The sequence below is a fragment of the Aspergillus versicolor genome (genome assembly GCF_001890125.1).
Source record: "Aspergillus versicolor CBS 583.65 unplaced genomic scaffold ASPVEscaffold_1, whole genome shotgun sequence".
In the NCBI taxonomy this organism is placed as follows: domain Eukaryota; kingdom Fungi; phylum Ascomycota; class Eurotiomycetes; order Eurotiales; family Aspergillaceae; genus Aspergillus; species Aspergillus versicolor.
In genome coordinates this window covers 3,288,104-3,302,745 of record NW_024467524.1, presented here as the reverse complement: position 1 = coordinate 3,302,745, position 14,642 = coordinate 3,288,104, and the positions used below count along the sequence as shown (strand labels likewise).

Here is a 14,642-nt window from a genome sequence, read left to right as displayed (position 1 = left end):
AGGTATAAAGAGGTCACAGAGGCCCTCTCAAAACGACACCATGACAATGAGAACCTGAAGAACCCCGGAGATCAGATATTTCCAATCAAGTTTCATTGGAAGCCATGGACCGCAGCTTAAATTGTTGGAGTATACCCTTCTGGGTGTGGTGTGCGTGATTCGACCCTGATTCTTCGAGCTATGGGTAGCTAATATGAACTCATGGTCATGGGCTCGAACAGTGTCTTTAACAGTGCCCTGCAACGCACAAAACGGACCACCTCAGGGACCGCCACAGTTACCACCGGGAATCATTTACGAAGATTTACACCTCGTCCCAGCATTTGCCAAAGCCCATGGCTTGACGATGGGAATTGCCTTCACGATTGTTTTCCCACTTGGTGCTATTCTCCTCAGAGTGATTCGATCGAAATTCGGCGTGCGCGCTCACATCGTGTCTCAGTTACTGGGGTACGCTTTGATGATCGCTGGGCTAGCCACTGGTATTCGTGTTGGAAGGATACTTGACCGAGTGCGTCTCTCCAAGAACCACTGCAACTGGTAACCAAACTGACAATCATTCAAGCTACATAATAACGGTCATACGATACTAGGTACCGTTGTCGTCGTTTTTCTCCTCATTCAGCCGTTCATTGGATTCTGGCACCATTACCAATTCAAGAAAACCCAGTCCGCCGGCATATGGACTCACGTTCATATTTGGGTTGGGCGACTCTTTCTCTTGCTGGGAATCATCAACGGCGGTACTGGCCTGAAGCTAGCAGACAACACGACAGGCGGGATCATCGCTTATGCCGTAGTTGGGGGCTTGTTCGGCTTGGCCTATATTGCAATTGCGGGTCTGCGCCAGGGCAAAGTGATTTTGAAAGAGAAGGAAGCGATGCCAGAGATGGGCCAGACTTAGTCGAAGTCCGCTAGTATTTGAGAATATTGGGGTATAATATGTTCACTGCCATTGGGTCCTAAATTTTTATTGCTCCTTATAGGTTTATTTGTTGAATGTCCCTCGTTTATGTTGCAACTCGAGTGTGATCCGAATAGTCATGAAAAGACTCTGTCTGATAAGTCATTTATCTTTCTGAGCTAGAGAATCATTGTCGACTTTCTTCATGGCACGGGATATTGTTCTTATGCTCTGATAAAGGTAAACTGGAATGTGTATTAGCTCTGATCTGAGAGTACTGAGTCATGACAACCTACTGGAAGGGATAACGATCCAGATGAAATTCATCAGAAAATAATAGACCCAGAAGTAAAAGGGCTCGGGGCGGCAATATGGCCGTTGATGAACATAATCATCAAACAGGCTGGTAGCATAGTATAGTGCATCTCCATAAAGATGAGCCATGCAAACGATTATTTGTAGCGGGTGACGGAGCGAGTGATGAACAAGGATTGAGTAGGCGACTCCAAAGCATAGCGGTCCCCAAAGAAGCTTTACGCCCATGTTAGTATAGAGTGCATGCCAACCAGGCCCTCTCGATCGAACTCACAACTGTAATCGTCTCCATACAAAGGACTAGCGTATCAGATGTCATGTAGCGCGAATCCGAAAGCGCATACTCTTTCCACAATTGGCCAAAAAAATCCTGTCCAGACGCCATGCTATCATGATTGATCATAAAATAACCCTCAAAGAAGCAGTGCAGGGTGCCCGCTAGGTATTCCGATTGTTCTTAGTACAGATTCCAACAAGTATCAGGGGATAGATGCGAGGTTCATACAGAGAACAAACCATAATATGGCGATCCGGTCGGCTTTTCTTAAATTAGGTCGCACCCAAATACTCAACAGCAATGTTGTCCCCAGTAGAGCCGTGGCTCCCACACTAGCAGTAGATAACAAGCCGAGGACAGATGCTTCATTAGGGACGTAGTCGTTGATCCGCGCATCAATGGGATAGTAGGGATGGGAGCGAGCGCTGTCCATCTTGGCTGCACCTCAACACGTTTTTGACTGAATCTTGCAGAGGCAAAGGAAAGTTGGGAAACGAAAAAGACCTTGTAAAGATGCAGTTCCTGAGGCTGAATGGATCACCAACAGCTGGAGCTCCAAAAAGGGAATGCTGTTGATACGATACGCTAACCACAAGCAGTTAACCTTAATTCCTCAGGCAGCGACAGCTCCAACCATCTCCGCAGCCCCGTATTAATCCAGCTGCGGTCGTCGTCAGTCTGTCTCTCACCTTCAATGCAGCCACTGCAGTGATTCTGACCCGCCCCGGAGGTCTCATGGGTCGCGAGTTTTCTCGATTTGACGCGTAACAACGCGATGGACCGTCACTCAGCGAGGAAGAAATCCTTGGGACTCGATGTGCCCCGCACTTCAGCGAGCGAGTCGCCGCCCGGCATCGCGGCGCTGTTCGTGATTAACTTCGATATCAAAGCTGGGTGAGATTGCCGCGTTTGTTCTTGCTCATCGAGCATATTTCGCTAACTCCAAGCGCTTTGTTAGGTACATGGTGACATGGAAACGCACTATCCCTGGCGGTAAGTTGACATTGAGACAAATGCTACCTGCACCGTACTGATCGCACTGGAGTAGTCGAGGTTGAGGGAGCCGTTGAATATAAGTCTCTGCCCTCGGGCCTACATAATGTCTCGGAAGATCTAGTGTATGTAAAGGTCGAAGGCGCCAATTCCCGCGTCACTAATCGCAAAATCTCGACTAGGTATTTCGTTCACGAACAATATGCTGGCATCAGCGCATTCGTCAACCAGCCCGCCGAGGAATCGGAGCGCAATGCAAAGATGCTTGCTATTGGAGTATTAGTACCGCTGAGCTCCGGGAGGCTAGGCAAAAGCTGGCGACATGCGCCTAAGTTGAAGGAACTTGCACAGTCAGTAGCAACTAGCCCTGGCATTTTTTACAGCAAGATCTGACACGTGTGCTATTATGGACAGGGCTTACTGTGAGGATGTATCTGATACAGATAAACTGTTGGAGTACTGGGAGACCTACGAGTTATCCACAAACGACACATCAGCGGCTCCCGATTCGCCCCTCGAGTCACCTCTGAGCTTCCGAGTGAGGGCCCAAGGTGACCGAGCGGATCCTCTACAGCGAAAGCGAGCCATCAGCGATGCAATCGTGCTAGAAACGTCCAGGCCGGCCCTGACGCCTTTCCATCCTGCTTCGTCGCTTCCTGAATTTCTCGACTCGTTCGGTCCCCTTTTATTCCCATTGTATAGAGCGGCACTATTGCGGAAAAGGGTTCTTTTCATGGCGGAAGCGCCGGTACAAACACCATGCAGTTATGGTATAAGATATGTTCTGATCTAGATGGAGACTTGCTAATTATATTACAGTGTACGACTTGTCTTTGCTGGCATCATTGCCGAACACCCTCCTCCCATTACTCCCTTCAGACGGATTACCGTCCCTAAGACCTCGTGCACTTTTTAATGTCGGAGTATATGATATACCTTACCTCTCTTCCTTCATAGGGTCTTCTCCTGAATCTGAGCGGGACGATGCTTGGATCGCATGCAGCACCGATAGCGTTCTGAGCATAAAACCAGAACTTTTTGATGTCCTCGTCACGCTGCCTCCACCTCATTCAAAAAATGCCGCGGATAAGACCTACCCGACTGTATCTGTATCCTCTCCTATAGCGGACAAGAGAAACCCGCAACGCACAGGAATAAAGGCCACCCAACGCGATGTACGGCGGTACACAAGCCTACGCAAGGGCTTACGCCGCGTGTTTAGAGACGAAGAGATCCCAACCGAAGATAACAGCGGCGATGAAAGCTCGGATGCGTCGTCAACATTCTCCTCCAGTCCCATTGTCGAACCCTTATCGTGGACCCGCCTAGCCTACACCTCCTTCATCTGGTGGGCATCGGCCGGTGAAAAACGCGACGGATTCTCTGAAGAGGAAGAAGAGGAACATGAAGTCGAACAGGATGCACGCCTCCTTGCGAGCGTCGACAGCCTCCCTAGCCCTCCTTCTGGCTCTACTCGACGACGAACCATGCAAGCCGGACCCGCGCCAACACAACCGCCTGAAATCGCTCTTGTCGCATACTTCCGCCAGCTAACCACCCAAATCTTCGCCACACTCTCAGACGTGATTGCACGACATGACGACCAAACCGATATCCACCCAGGGATCGACACAGCTTCCCCGTATCAAGATGAACCAGACAACACTGAACATGTCACTGCTGATACAGTAGTCAACACACAGGCTCCCGACGAGGGAGACGAGACCACTTCCCCACTCCTAGATCACAACCAGCACTCGAATCCGGATACCCAATCCCCCGATAAGGACGCAGTTACGATCAGTGCAGAAGACATGACTGAGATGGGCCTGGACACGTGGAGCGCGGCGGACCGGATCTTCGTAGAACAGCTCGTTCGCACCTGGTGGGGCCGGGAGGCCTACGTTGATAGTGCTCGGATCAGATGCTGTGGGATTTCTATCATTTGATGTGAAATATGAAGTGTACTACTTAGTCGGTATTCTTTGTGGCTTTTTTCGGATAATGATTCAATCTATAGGCCTGCCGCTAGTACATGGCGCTTGTACATACTACGCATCGTAATATTGATTTCGCGTGCCTGTTAGGGCTAGGCCGGCTGTTACTTTGAGTACGGTTGCCGGATGTAATAATCCGAGCAAAACAACTTGCAATTACATCTGTTACTACTCACTGTAACAATGGCACAGATGAAAAAGTAAGCATCTGCGTAGTTTGGGAACCGATACCGAAGCCTAACCCCAACCAAGTAATAACAAAAGATGCCATCTATACAGTTTGAACAAAGGAAATCCGCGAGGTTGTCGCATGTCTAAACGGGGAGGCGAAAGTGAGTGAGGTAAGGTAAACAATGCACCTATGTTCTGGACGAGGATGATATACAAGACTTCAAAACTGTATCCACGAAACACCAATTGCTTGAAAAAATAAATGACCAAAAACTCCATAAAATAGCCAGAAAGGCCGCAGAATAATGAACAAGAAAATGCCCGCTCAAAATGCCCTTGTATGCGAGAAGCGGGATGCAGCAATGGAAATAAGAAAACACAATGGATGCTGGAACGCTGGGGTATCTTGATTCTAGAGACACAGTTTTCATAACAACTAGCCAATTCCAGGCATAGCTGTTCATTCACCCGTTTGAAATCGCTGTTGGAGCAGATGGCCATCAGCGGAATACCCGCATTGGAGCACTCATATCTCTGCGAGACTTCTTGATGCCGATACCTCGTGGATCGCTATGCTGAACACCAGGGATTCTCCGAGCCACTCGTGCTGGAGTAACATTCAACCCCCCAGCACGAAAGCCAGCGTCGTTGGCGCTGACAGATCTCTTCATGGCACTGGTCCTCCCGCGTCGAGCTCTTATTTGGGCCAGTGCTTGCTCTCTGCTGACAGGCGTCCCTGGGGCAGCGGTGAAGTCACCCGGCATCTCGTCCTCAGTTCGCAAAGGAACTGTCTGGACGTTGTGGGTTTCATTCACATTATCCACATCTTCCAAATCTTTCAAGTTGTCGTGTTTGGTTTGGGACTGCGTTTCAGCGGTCATTGGAGAATGACGGGCTCCTGGAGTCAAATTTCTGGTATAAGCTTCGCTTTGAGGAATCGGTGCATGCAATACTTCATGTGGATGGGTTTCATACTTCGGAACAGAACCGGAAGAGGCAGAATGAGCTTCCGGCCTACTTTTAGATCCGGTTGGCGAAGATTGTGAATCATCGGCGTTGGAATCTTGACGCTGCTTCTGTGGCGAGGGTCGAAGAGGCGAGGGGATTGTCCGGAAAGTTCCAGTAACTGGTGAGAATGTGACGACCGGTTCTCCGACCTCTTCATGGGATTCTCCCTCCTCGGGTTGTTCCTCCTGCTTTTCCTCCTCGGAGCCCTCATGGGGTTCTTCTTGAGAGTCCTCTTGCAATTCCTCCTGCAGTCCCGCTTCGGGTTCCGCTTGTTGCACCTCGCTCGTTTCGGCTCCCATTTCTAACGATCCATAATTTGCTTGTTGGGGAGTATTCTCTTCGGCCTGGACGATTTCCCGCTCCTGCTTTTTCACATTCTCCGTTTCTTCTTCGTGCTTCTGGGGTATGCTGGCCTGTTTCTTTGAGCGGGCCTCATTTTCTAACCTTTCAAGTTCACGGCAGCCGCACACCTTGAACATACACTGGACCTGCATAAACTCGACCATATCTTCTGCATCAGCTCTTTGCTTTTGCTCCCATTTGAGGTCATCTTGCAATCTCTCAACAAGCTCATGTACTGTAAGAGGGGGTGCACATTCGAATTGCTGAGTGTAGTGCGGAGGTAGTGGATCAGATAATCTTATTAACTTCTTTGGCGGCGTATCTTCATGTGCAGTTGGTTCTGTTGTCATCGGCGCGGGCGTATCACTCATGTCTTCAGCGGACCGCTTAGGCTTCCGAGGGCTGGGGGTCATTATCAAAGCAAGGTCCCCTTCTGCCAGCGACATTCTATTAAGATTCTGCTTCTTGATCTCCCGTGCGCGCGCGTGTTGAAGGGTCATTGAATGGTTGGTTGCTTCTGCCGTCCGGAGCCGTCCTTTGAGCTCCTCGAGCTCCTCTGTCAGGCCTGCAATTGCATAAGCACGCTCAAACGCTTCCTGCTTTGCCTTTTCTTTTGATTCTCGTTCAGTCTGAACTTCCTGATATAGACCCTTCGCCTCGGCTCGCACGTGTTTCAACTCCTCCTGTGTCTTCACAAGCGTAGAGCCAGCACGGAATGCTTCTTTTCGGGCCTTACGTATTTCTTTCTCAAAAACAACCCTCTCGTGGGCCTGGCGTTCCTTGGAAGATTGGAATTCTTCTAAGAGTGACTCGAGTCTTTCGCTGATCCGACGTTCCCGTAACTGGGCTTCCGAAAGCTGAGATGAAACCCGTGTCAGAGCTGATTCTGCTTCTTCCCGTCCAAGGATGGCTCGTTGAAGAGCTGCAACTCCTCCAGCGGACGTTGAGCCTGCCGCGGCTCCCGGACTGCCGCTACGGGATAAGTTGTTCAAATATGCGACCTTCGCTTGGACATCGGAAAGCCCTCTATGACTTTTGCGCTGCAGGCGTAGAGTATCGGACACAGATGAGGGTGAGTTCGGCATTGCTTGTTGATTCATACGGTCTGGTGATAAGGGATTGAGAGCCTTTGACGGACTGGACCGCGTACTTGACGGCGACTCCATGGTGTCTGTGGGTTGAAGTCGACTTGCGGTAACTATGTTTGAATGATGCTGATAATGGGCATTGAAAACACCGCTGAGAGAAATGCGTGCTGGAAGGTTGAGCAAAAAGGAGAGCGGGCGGGGAGAAGTTGTGTTTCTTGGGCGCTGTGCACACACCCACAACAAGGCTGCCGCACTGTCAACAGTGCCCGATTTGGCCAACATCGGCGTGTCAGGTGATTGTTGCCTGGACGACGATAGAGCCCTGATAAAATCACGTGACATGTTCCCAAACTGGAAGCTGCGATTAAGGTCGAGTCACGGGGTCCGGAGTGGTCTGTGCGTATCAATCATTGCCTTGCAGTCAAATTACGTCTTGGATCTACTTGTCGATCCCAGTTTCTTTCTTTTTTGACATTCCACCTGAATGTATGTCTGATATCTGTCACAATGATTTGTGGGCACCTGCTAAGCCCTCAGATATTCCTTCGAACCCCGTCGATGTGTTTTTAAATTAGTGTGGTTTTGATCATGCACGAGATTGTGACGCTCCAGCTGGGACAGCGGGCAAATTATCTAGCGACCCATTTCTGGAATCTTCAGGTGAGTCCACCTGTTGCAGATCTTTAGATATGCCGTTGTGTCCAGTATGTAGCTAAAACGGTGCTCCCAGGAGTCATATTTCACCTACGGCGGTCAAGATGAGTCTCTAGTAGATCATGATGTGCACTTTCGACCCGGCGTTGGGGCAGACGGGAGCGAGACTTTTACGCCTCGAACGTTAATATATGACCTCAAGGGCGCATTTGGTACTCTCCGTAAAAACAACGCCTTGTATGAGTTAAGTGAGGATCTAGCCCCCGGACAAGGCCTATGGTGAGTTCTTCTCCCATTCTTCAAGCTTCCCCGCCTGGCTCCACCCCGCTATATCAGTACTAGACATACATTTCTCATCTATGTTTAGGGATGGTAAAGAAGTTCTACAACAACTTGCTCCGATTCCACAGAGCGAATATCAGAAAAGCCTTGACGCAGGCACCACAGCACCTCGGCTTTCATCAGAAACCGTTCGATTCTGGTCTGATTATAATCGCGTCTTCTACAACCCACGCTCAGTTGTGCAGATGAATGACTATGAACTAAACTCCAGAATTATGCCTTTTGAGGATTGGAATCTTGGTGAAGATCTTTTCAACGACCTCGATAAGGAGCATGATTTGCTTGATAGGGATGTACGACCATTTGCTGAGGAGTGTGACCAGCTACGTGCATTTCAAATTTTCACTTCATCTGATGATGCCTGGGGTGGTTTTACTGCCAGGTATCTGGACAGGCTCGTTGACGAATACGGGAAGAAGGCCGTCCTGGTTTGGGCTATGGAGGATGGCAGAAGAACCCACCAGGTACGTCTTTCAACGTTGCTCTATACAAGCCGGCTGACAATATTTACTGCAGACACATAAGTTCAAACGGGAGGTGAACAAAGCTCGGTCTATGTATTCAATGTCACCTGAAGCAACTATGTATACTCCTATTATAGATCCTCCCAGTCGGTTTCCAAGCACCGTACGACTTGACAATAAGTCGGAATGGTACACGTCTGCATTGATAAGCATGGCTATGGAGAGCGTGACTCTTCCGATGCGACTTCGGCCGTATCACAATTTTGAGTCCTTCCTAGCAGGTGACGACAGTATTCGCCGAATCTTTGAACTACAGGCCTCAGTCGTTCAGCCAGAAGACCATAACAATGCGCGCCAGAAATCAACGGCACCATCCAATACAGTGGAACCCACCGAGTCAGAGTCTTCAAAGGCGAAAACAGAATTTGACGTGGATTTCACTTATGATACCCCAGTCAGCGACAAATCGCACGTATTCAATCAGCTTCAAGTTTTACGTGGCGTCAAGCCAGACGATGAGGACGAAGACTCGCTAGAAGAAGACTTGGGCTTTCAACGGAAGATGCGACTTTATAACTCAGAACCAATGTTTCATAGGTGAGATATTCGTGCCCGCCGCAAAAGGTTCGAATTCGCTAATATGTGTCTGCCGTAGATTCTATACACCACTGCCATATCCCATACTCGACAGCTTCCCCGATGACATGATCACACAGTCAACGCCCGAAAAGAAACTCGGCATTACTGCCGCGCTTACATCGTCCACCCGGACAGCAGACAAGATCAAGAATCTGGAGATTGTGGCCGGCCGAGTGATTGCAGTGGATGAACGGGAGAATCTTGTCAACGGATTGGGAGAGATCCGGGAATCGTATGAGACGGGGTGGATGAGTGACTCAGAATTCGATGATGATTAAGGTTAGAGATGTGCATAGCAAAGACCTATGAAAATTCTAGAATCAACCTGTATGAATCAATCAATAATGCGGCCGTGTCCGGCTTATACTTTTCGTTCCTGCATGTGGTTGCGGCAAACAGTGCAAACACCCAACGTGGCCTCTTGAGCTCTCTGCAAGGAAGCGGCAATTCACGCTCGCATCGCATTCATAAATCTAAGCTGTCAAAAGAATTCCTGCCAGGTGGCCAGTATTACCTACGTGATTCTGTCCTGAATGGCTTCCACTACTTAACACCCTTTCTTTTGCTTGTCATTCTATCTTTACTCTACTGCACTCGTTGCATAAAGTGCTTCTAGCTACTTAATCGGTCGACTTATCAAACATTTGAGTCACCTTACAATACTCTCTCGAGCGACTTGCTCGCGCTATTTGTATTTATTTTCCCTGCTTTGCCTTTTTTTTTTCCCGACTGCCCCAAGGTATGCTAGCGTCCATCCATCGAGCGACTCTGGCACATGTTGTTCATCGCTAACGTTTCGTATCAGGCGGAACATATAGACAATGGCTCCCGGTGGCCGACGGAAAACGAATGGGTCGCTCAATTTTTTCTCGTCCTCATCTGTCCTCTCTCTCGTGGTCCTACCCTTCCTTCTTTTCTTACTGAGCTTCCCCGCTCCCACATCTGCCGCCGGTTCGGGAGTTCTTGGGATTGATGTCGGCACGGAATATCTGAAAGCGGCGCTTGTTAAACCCGGAATACCGCTGGAAATCGTACTCACAAAGGATTCGAAACGCAAGGAGTCCGCGGCCGTTGCGTTCAAACCAACTAGGGAAACCGATGCTCAATTTCCAGAGCGCTTTTATGGCGGTGACGCTCTTGCATTGTCCTCGCGATACCCTGATGATGTCTATGTGAACCTCAAGACGCTCCTAGGCCTTCCCTTCGGCGACGGAAAAGGCGAATCGGTCCAGGCTTACCACGAACGGTTCCCTGCTTTAAGATTGGAGAACGCTCCTGGCGAGCGCGGCACTATCGGCCTCCGAAGCAACAGGCTTGGTGAAGCGGAAAAGAAAGACCCATTCCTCATCGAGGAGCTGTTGGCCATGCAACTGAAGCAAATCAAGGCGAACGCTGATGATATGGCTGGCAAGGGTTCTGACATCAAAGATGTGGTGATCACTTACCCGTCGTTTTACACCGCGGATGAAAAGAGGAGCCTGCAGTTGGCGGTTGAGCTTGCGGGACTAAACCTGGAATCTTTCATCAGCGATGGCCTTTCCGTTGGACTCAATTACGCCATGGGTCGGACGTTCCCCAGTGTATCTGATGGAGAAAAACCCGAGTATCATGTCGTGTATGATATGGGCGCCGGCTCCACTACTGCCGCCGTCCTACGTTTCCAGAGCCGCAAAGTCAAAGATACAGCGAGATTTAACAAGACCGTTCAGGAAGTCCAGGTGATAGGGTTGGGTTCGGATAGATCTCTTGGTGGCGATTCGCTGAACGATCTTATTGTCGGGGATATGGTCTCTCAATTGCTTGAAGATAAGAAATTGAAAGATCGTGTTACACTTGCAGACGTGCGTGCACACGGAAAAACTATGGCGAGACTGTGGAAAGACGCCGAAAAGGCTCGCCAAGTTCTCAGTGCCAACACCGAAACCGGTGCTTCTTTTGAAAGTCTTTATGACGAAGACGTTAATCTTAAGTATCGTGTGACACGCTCTAGGTTTGAGGAGCTCGCAGAGCAACATATCACGCGTGTCCCAAAGCCGCTTGAAGATGCCCTGGTGGGTGCAGGGCTACAGCTAGACGATGTTGACACTGTTATCCTACACGGTGGTTCTATTAGAACCCCATTTGTTCAAAAGGAACTAGAAAAGTTCTGCGGAGGTTCGGAGAAAATCAAGACTAATGTCAACGCCGATGAGGCTGCGGTTTTTGGTGCTGCCTTCAAGGGAGCCGCTCTCAGCCCAAGCTTCCGGGTCAAAGAAATCCGTGCTTACGATGCGTCTGGCTACTCTGTTATTCTCAAGTGGCCTTCGGATTCTAAGGAAAGACAGCAAAAGCTGTTTACTCCCACTTCTCAAGTCGGACCGGAGAAAGAGGTCACAGTCAAGAACCTCGAAGACTTTGAGTTCAGCTTCTACCAGCAGGTACCGACTGCCGATAACGTGGTCGAAGTTCCTGTCCTTGGAGTGAAGACTCAAAATCTTACGGCCTCGGTCGACAAGATGAAGGAAAGCTTTGGTTGCACAGCTGCAAACATCACTACCAAGTTTTCCATCAGATTGAGTCCCATCGATGGCCTTCCGGAAGTCTCGGGTGGCTCTGTCAGCTGTGAAGTAGAATCTTCCATGTTGGGGAACGTCGTCGAAGATGTTAAAGGATTCTTTGGTTTGGGTTCTAAGAAGGATGGCCAGGTACCCCTGGGAGAAAATGGAGAGCCAAATGAATCTGTCACTCTGGAAGGCGAGGAGCCTCAGACATCATCAGCTTCTTCTGCTGACGATGCGGCCAGCACAGATGCTGCAAAAGAAAGCAAGAAGGCCGCAGCTCAGCCGCGATTGGAGGTCATTCCTATCAGTTTCACAACATTTCCGCTTGGCACCCCTACTCCATCTCCAGCCGAGCTTACCCGTATTCAAAACCGGCTGGCAGCTTTTGATGCTTCAGACCGTGAGCGCATTCTCCGTGTGGAGGCTCTAAATGAGCTAGAATCCTTCATTTACAAGAGCAGGGATCTCGCGGAAGATGACGAATTTGTGAAGGTTCTCAAAGCGGATCAATTAGCTGTCCTTAAAGAGAGAGTGTCTAGCGCCAGTGACTGGATTTATGGTGACGGCGAGGATGCCAAAACATCTGAATTCAAGGAGAAATTGAAGTCTCTCAAAGAGATTGTTGATCCGGCATTGAAGAGGAAGAAAGAAAGCACAACTCGTCCTGCGCGTGTGGAACTATTACAGGAATCTCTCAAAAACGCGCAGATGGTTATTGGTGTTATGGAACAGCAAATACGCCAGGACGAAGAAATTTACTCCTCAAGCCTATCCGCTAGCACCTCAACCGCCAGTGAGTCGGAAACGTCTGCAACTGAAACACCTTCAGCATCGGCCGATGCCGACGACCTCGAAGATGACCCATACAGCACTTCGACTTCGAAAACAGCATCAGCCAAAACAACCTCTGGACCAACTCTGAAATACTCTGTCTTTCAACCCTCGGACTTGACGAGTCTTTCCGAAGCATATGAATCCATCAACTCGTGGCTTGAATCCCGACTTGCCCTCCAGGAAAAATTAACTGTTACGGATGACCCGTCTTTGACCGTGTCCGAAATAAATTCCCATCTCAAGCGTCTTGAGGGGGTTTCCACTCGTATCTACCAGAAGATGGGCGCAGCGGCTGCTAAAAAGTCGTCCGGAGACAAGTCCACGAAGAAGAAGTCGAGCGAGAAGCAACAGCCCACCAAGGGATCAGAAAACAAGAAAGAAGAGAAGCCTACATACAACAAGAAGGACGAGTTGTAATAAATAATACTTTGTGCAATTTCGCGCAAGAGCAGCGCCACAAAATCAAAAAGAAGAAAAGACGACGTGTGGATTATTCTCTCTAACTGTACACTTGCCCGATATTACTATTGTCCTGCCTGTCATGACGAGGCATCGGCGTCTTCGATTTCTTTGCTCTTTTCGGCCGTTCCCGGCTCTTGCTGTTTGTAAGGCGTACAATTGGGTGAATTCGACAGGATAGAGTACATTACGCATTATGAATCTATTTATTTTATCGCACCTCTCACCAGACATGCAATCACAGTAGTTGGCAATTTAGTAGTTATTGTTATTTGTATTTGTACAAATCTGATCTGGTATGACACCGTTTAAAAATACAAATGATGATGCGTGCTAACAGTAACAACAATCAGGGTATAATATGTACAAGTGTGGGTAATGGATATAATGGAACAGGAGTACAAGGACATTGGAAGAGATAAACAGCACAGAAGGACCTAATCGAGGACCAACAGCCACTGAAACCAGCCAGTGGTTGGCTGTCATTATACCCTCCATGGCCCTTGTCAATTATGAGGCGGTAGGGTGGTAAAGCAGACTGCGTAGTTTTTAGATTCCACCCATCTAAATCTCAACATCCATACCAACCTCCTCCCGCTTCCGCAAGAACGCTGGTTCTTCAAAATCATCAAGGTCCATTGGGGTCTGAACCGCCTTGGAATTCTGCTGCCCAAATGCGCGCCGTCGTTGGTGGTTGACAGTTGGCGAAAGGATCGTTCGACCGGTTGTGTGAGTTACTGGGTGTTGGCGCAATGGGTCATGCCATGTTTGCGACATGCCCTCATCATCACCGAAATCAATCTGTTCATGTTCATCTTCGTAGGGGTCGAAGTCAAAGTCACCGTGGGTGCGCTTCCTCTGAAGGAGATTCATTGTGGGTGCGGGTAGTTCGGAGTCAACAGACTCCTGGCTGCTAGGAGGAAGCGAGAAAGCATCATCCGTTTCGTCTGTTGCAATCATCCGGCTATGATCGCGGAGAATGTGTCCAGTTGGGTGAGGGAAAGGTTGAAGGACTTCATCCGATTTGCTCATTCCGCAGAATGGAGCAAGTTCTGAACGGTTTCGAAGGGTGGTGTGAGTTGTAGTTATGTTGTTGGGTGTGACTTTATTATCTTCGTAGGTGGTGTACTTTTCCTCTGCCTTTGCGAGGTTCGTCTTGTAACCATCGGCGATGGATTTGCGCACGCGCATCCCGACCGAGAGAAGCGACGCTTGGACCTTGGCGGGGACGACTGGGTGGGGTGAGTGTGTTACGGCAGCATAGTGATTGTGGGATAAGTGAGAAGGCGAAGATGGAGCGGTAGGGTCGAGGGATGGGGTAAAGAACGTTGTGATGGGCGGTTGGAAGCGTCGTCGTTTGGACGAGAGGTCGAGTGTGGTAGTAGAGGCCATAGTGATCGATTAATGGTCTGGGGAATATACTCGGTTCCAGCGAGGAGGATTTTGGACGACGGACTGCAGGGGACGGAGTAATAAGCAAGGAATGCGGAGAGTGGAGAGTGTCAAGAGACGAAATGCACGATGAGGTGTGAGAAAGAGAAAGAGGGAGCGGAGGCTGGGGAACCATGAAGTGATTTGCAGACGCGTCGTCGACGTTGGACGCGGAACGCGCCCG

General features: G+C 49.4%; 7 protein-coding genes across 7 annotated transcripts; 4 read left to right on the top strand and 3 right to left on the bottom strand.

Moving 5' to 3' along the window:
- Positions 1 to 104: 104 nt before the first annotated feature.
- Positions 105 to 904, top strand: ASPVEDRAFT_49116 (cytochrome b561 domain-containing protein; the record flags this gene model as incomplete). The annotated part of the gene is made up of 3 exons (XM_040814121.1): positions 105 to 143; positions 266 to 511; positions 566 to 904. The coding sequence occupies 3 exons, from the start codon at positions 105 to 107 to the stop codon at positions 902 to 904; spliced, it is 624 nt and encodes a 207-aa protein (XP_040662815.1).
- A 162-nt stretch (positions 905 to 1,066) lies between these two features.
- Positions 1,067 to 1,929, bottom strand: ASPVEDRAFT_121386 (EXPERA domain-containing protein; the record flags this gene model as incomplete). Its single annotated transcript, XM_040805879.1, has 4 exons — positions 1,067 to 1,149; positions 1,201 to 1,435; positions 1,494 to 1,657; positions 1,725 to 1,929. 4 exons carry the CDS (start codon positions 1,927 to 1,929, stop codon positions 1,067 to 1,069), a joined length of 687 nt encoding a protein of 228 aa, XP_040662814.1.
- Positions 1,930 to 2,271: 342 nt separating this feature from the next.
- On the top strand, positions 2,272 to 4,438 carry ASPVEDRAFT_78791 (uncharacterized protein; the record flags this gene model as incomplete). The annotated part of the gene is made up of 6 exons (XM_040816603.1): positions 2,272 to 2,390; positions 2,455 to 2,489; positions 2,545 to 2,614; positions 2,672 to 2,839; positions 2,904 to 3,259; positions 3,309 to 4,438. 6 exons carry the CDS (start codon positions 2,272 to 2,274, stop codon positions 4,436 to 4,438), a joined length of 1,878 nt encoding a protein of 625 aa, XP_040662813.1.
- Positions 4,439 to 5,157: 719 nt separating this feature from the next.
- On the bottom strand, positions 5,158 to 7,344 carry ASPVEDRAFT_58839 (uncharacterized protein; the record flags this gene model as incomplete). The annotated part of the gene is made up of 2 exons (XM_040815438.1): positions 5,633 to 7,344; positions 5,158 to 5,569 (listed from the first exon to the last, which is right to left on the bottom strand). The coding sequence occupies exons 1-2, from the start codon at positions 7,171 to 7,173 to the stop codon at positions 5,158 to 5,160; spliced, it is 1,953 nt and encodes a 650-aa protein (XP_040662812.1). The 5' UTR covers positions 7,174 to 7,344.
- Positions 7,345 to 7,546: 202 nt separating this feature from the next.
- Positions 7,547 to 9,595, top strand: ASPVEDRAFT_159062 (misato family protein). The gene is made up of 5 exons (XM_040808570.1): positions 7,547 to 7,755; positions 7,826 to 8,028; positions 8,117 to 8,555; positions 8,608 to 9,152; positions 9,211 to 9,595. Exons 1-5 carry the CDS (start codon positions 7,684 to 7,686, stop codon positions 9,470 to 9,472), a joined length of 1,521 nt encoding a protein of 506 aa, XP_040662811.1. The 5' UTR covers positions 7,547 to 7,683; the 3' UTR covers positions 9,473 to 9,595.
- A 65-nt stretch (positions 9,596 to 9,660) lies between these two features.
- On the top strand, positions 9,661 to 13,306 carry ASPVEDRAFT_183272 (Hsp70 family protein). Its single transcript, XM_040808906.1, has 2 exons — positions 9,661 to 9,933; positions 10,000 to 13,306. Exon 2 carries the CDS (start codon positions 10,016 to 10,018, stop codon positions 12,983 to 12,985), a length of 2,970 nt encoding a protein of 989 aa, XP_040662810.1. The 5' UTR covers positions 9,661 to 9,933; positions 10,000 to 10,015; the 3' UTR covers positions 12,986 to 13,306.
- ASPVEDRAFT_36432 (uncharacterized protein) lies at positions 13,267 to 14,596 on the bottom strand. Its single transcript, XM_040811211.1, has one exon. The coding sequence runs from the start codon at positions 14,417 to 14,419 to the stop codon at positions 13,592 to 13,594; it is 828 nt and encodes a 275-aa protein (XP_040662809.1). The 5' UTR covers positions 14,420 to 14,596; the 3' UTR covers positions 13,267 to 13,591.
- Between the last annotated feature and the right edge of the window lie 46 nt (positions 14,597 to 14,642).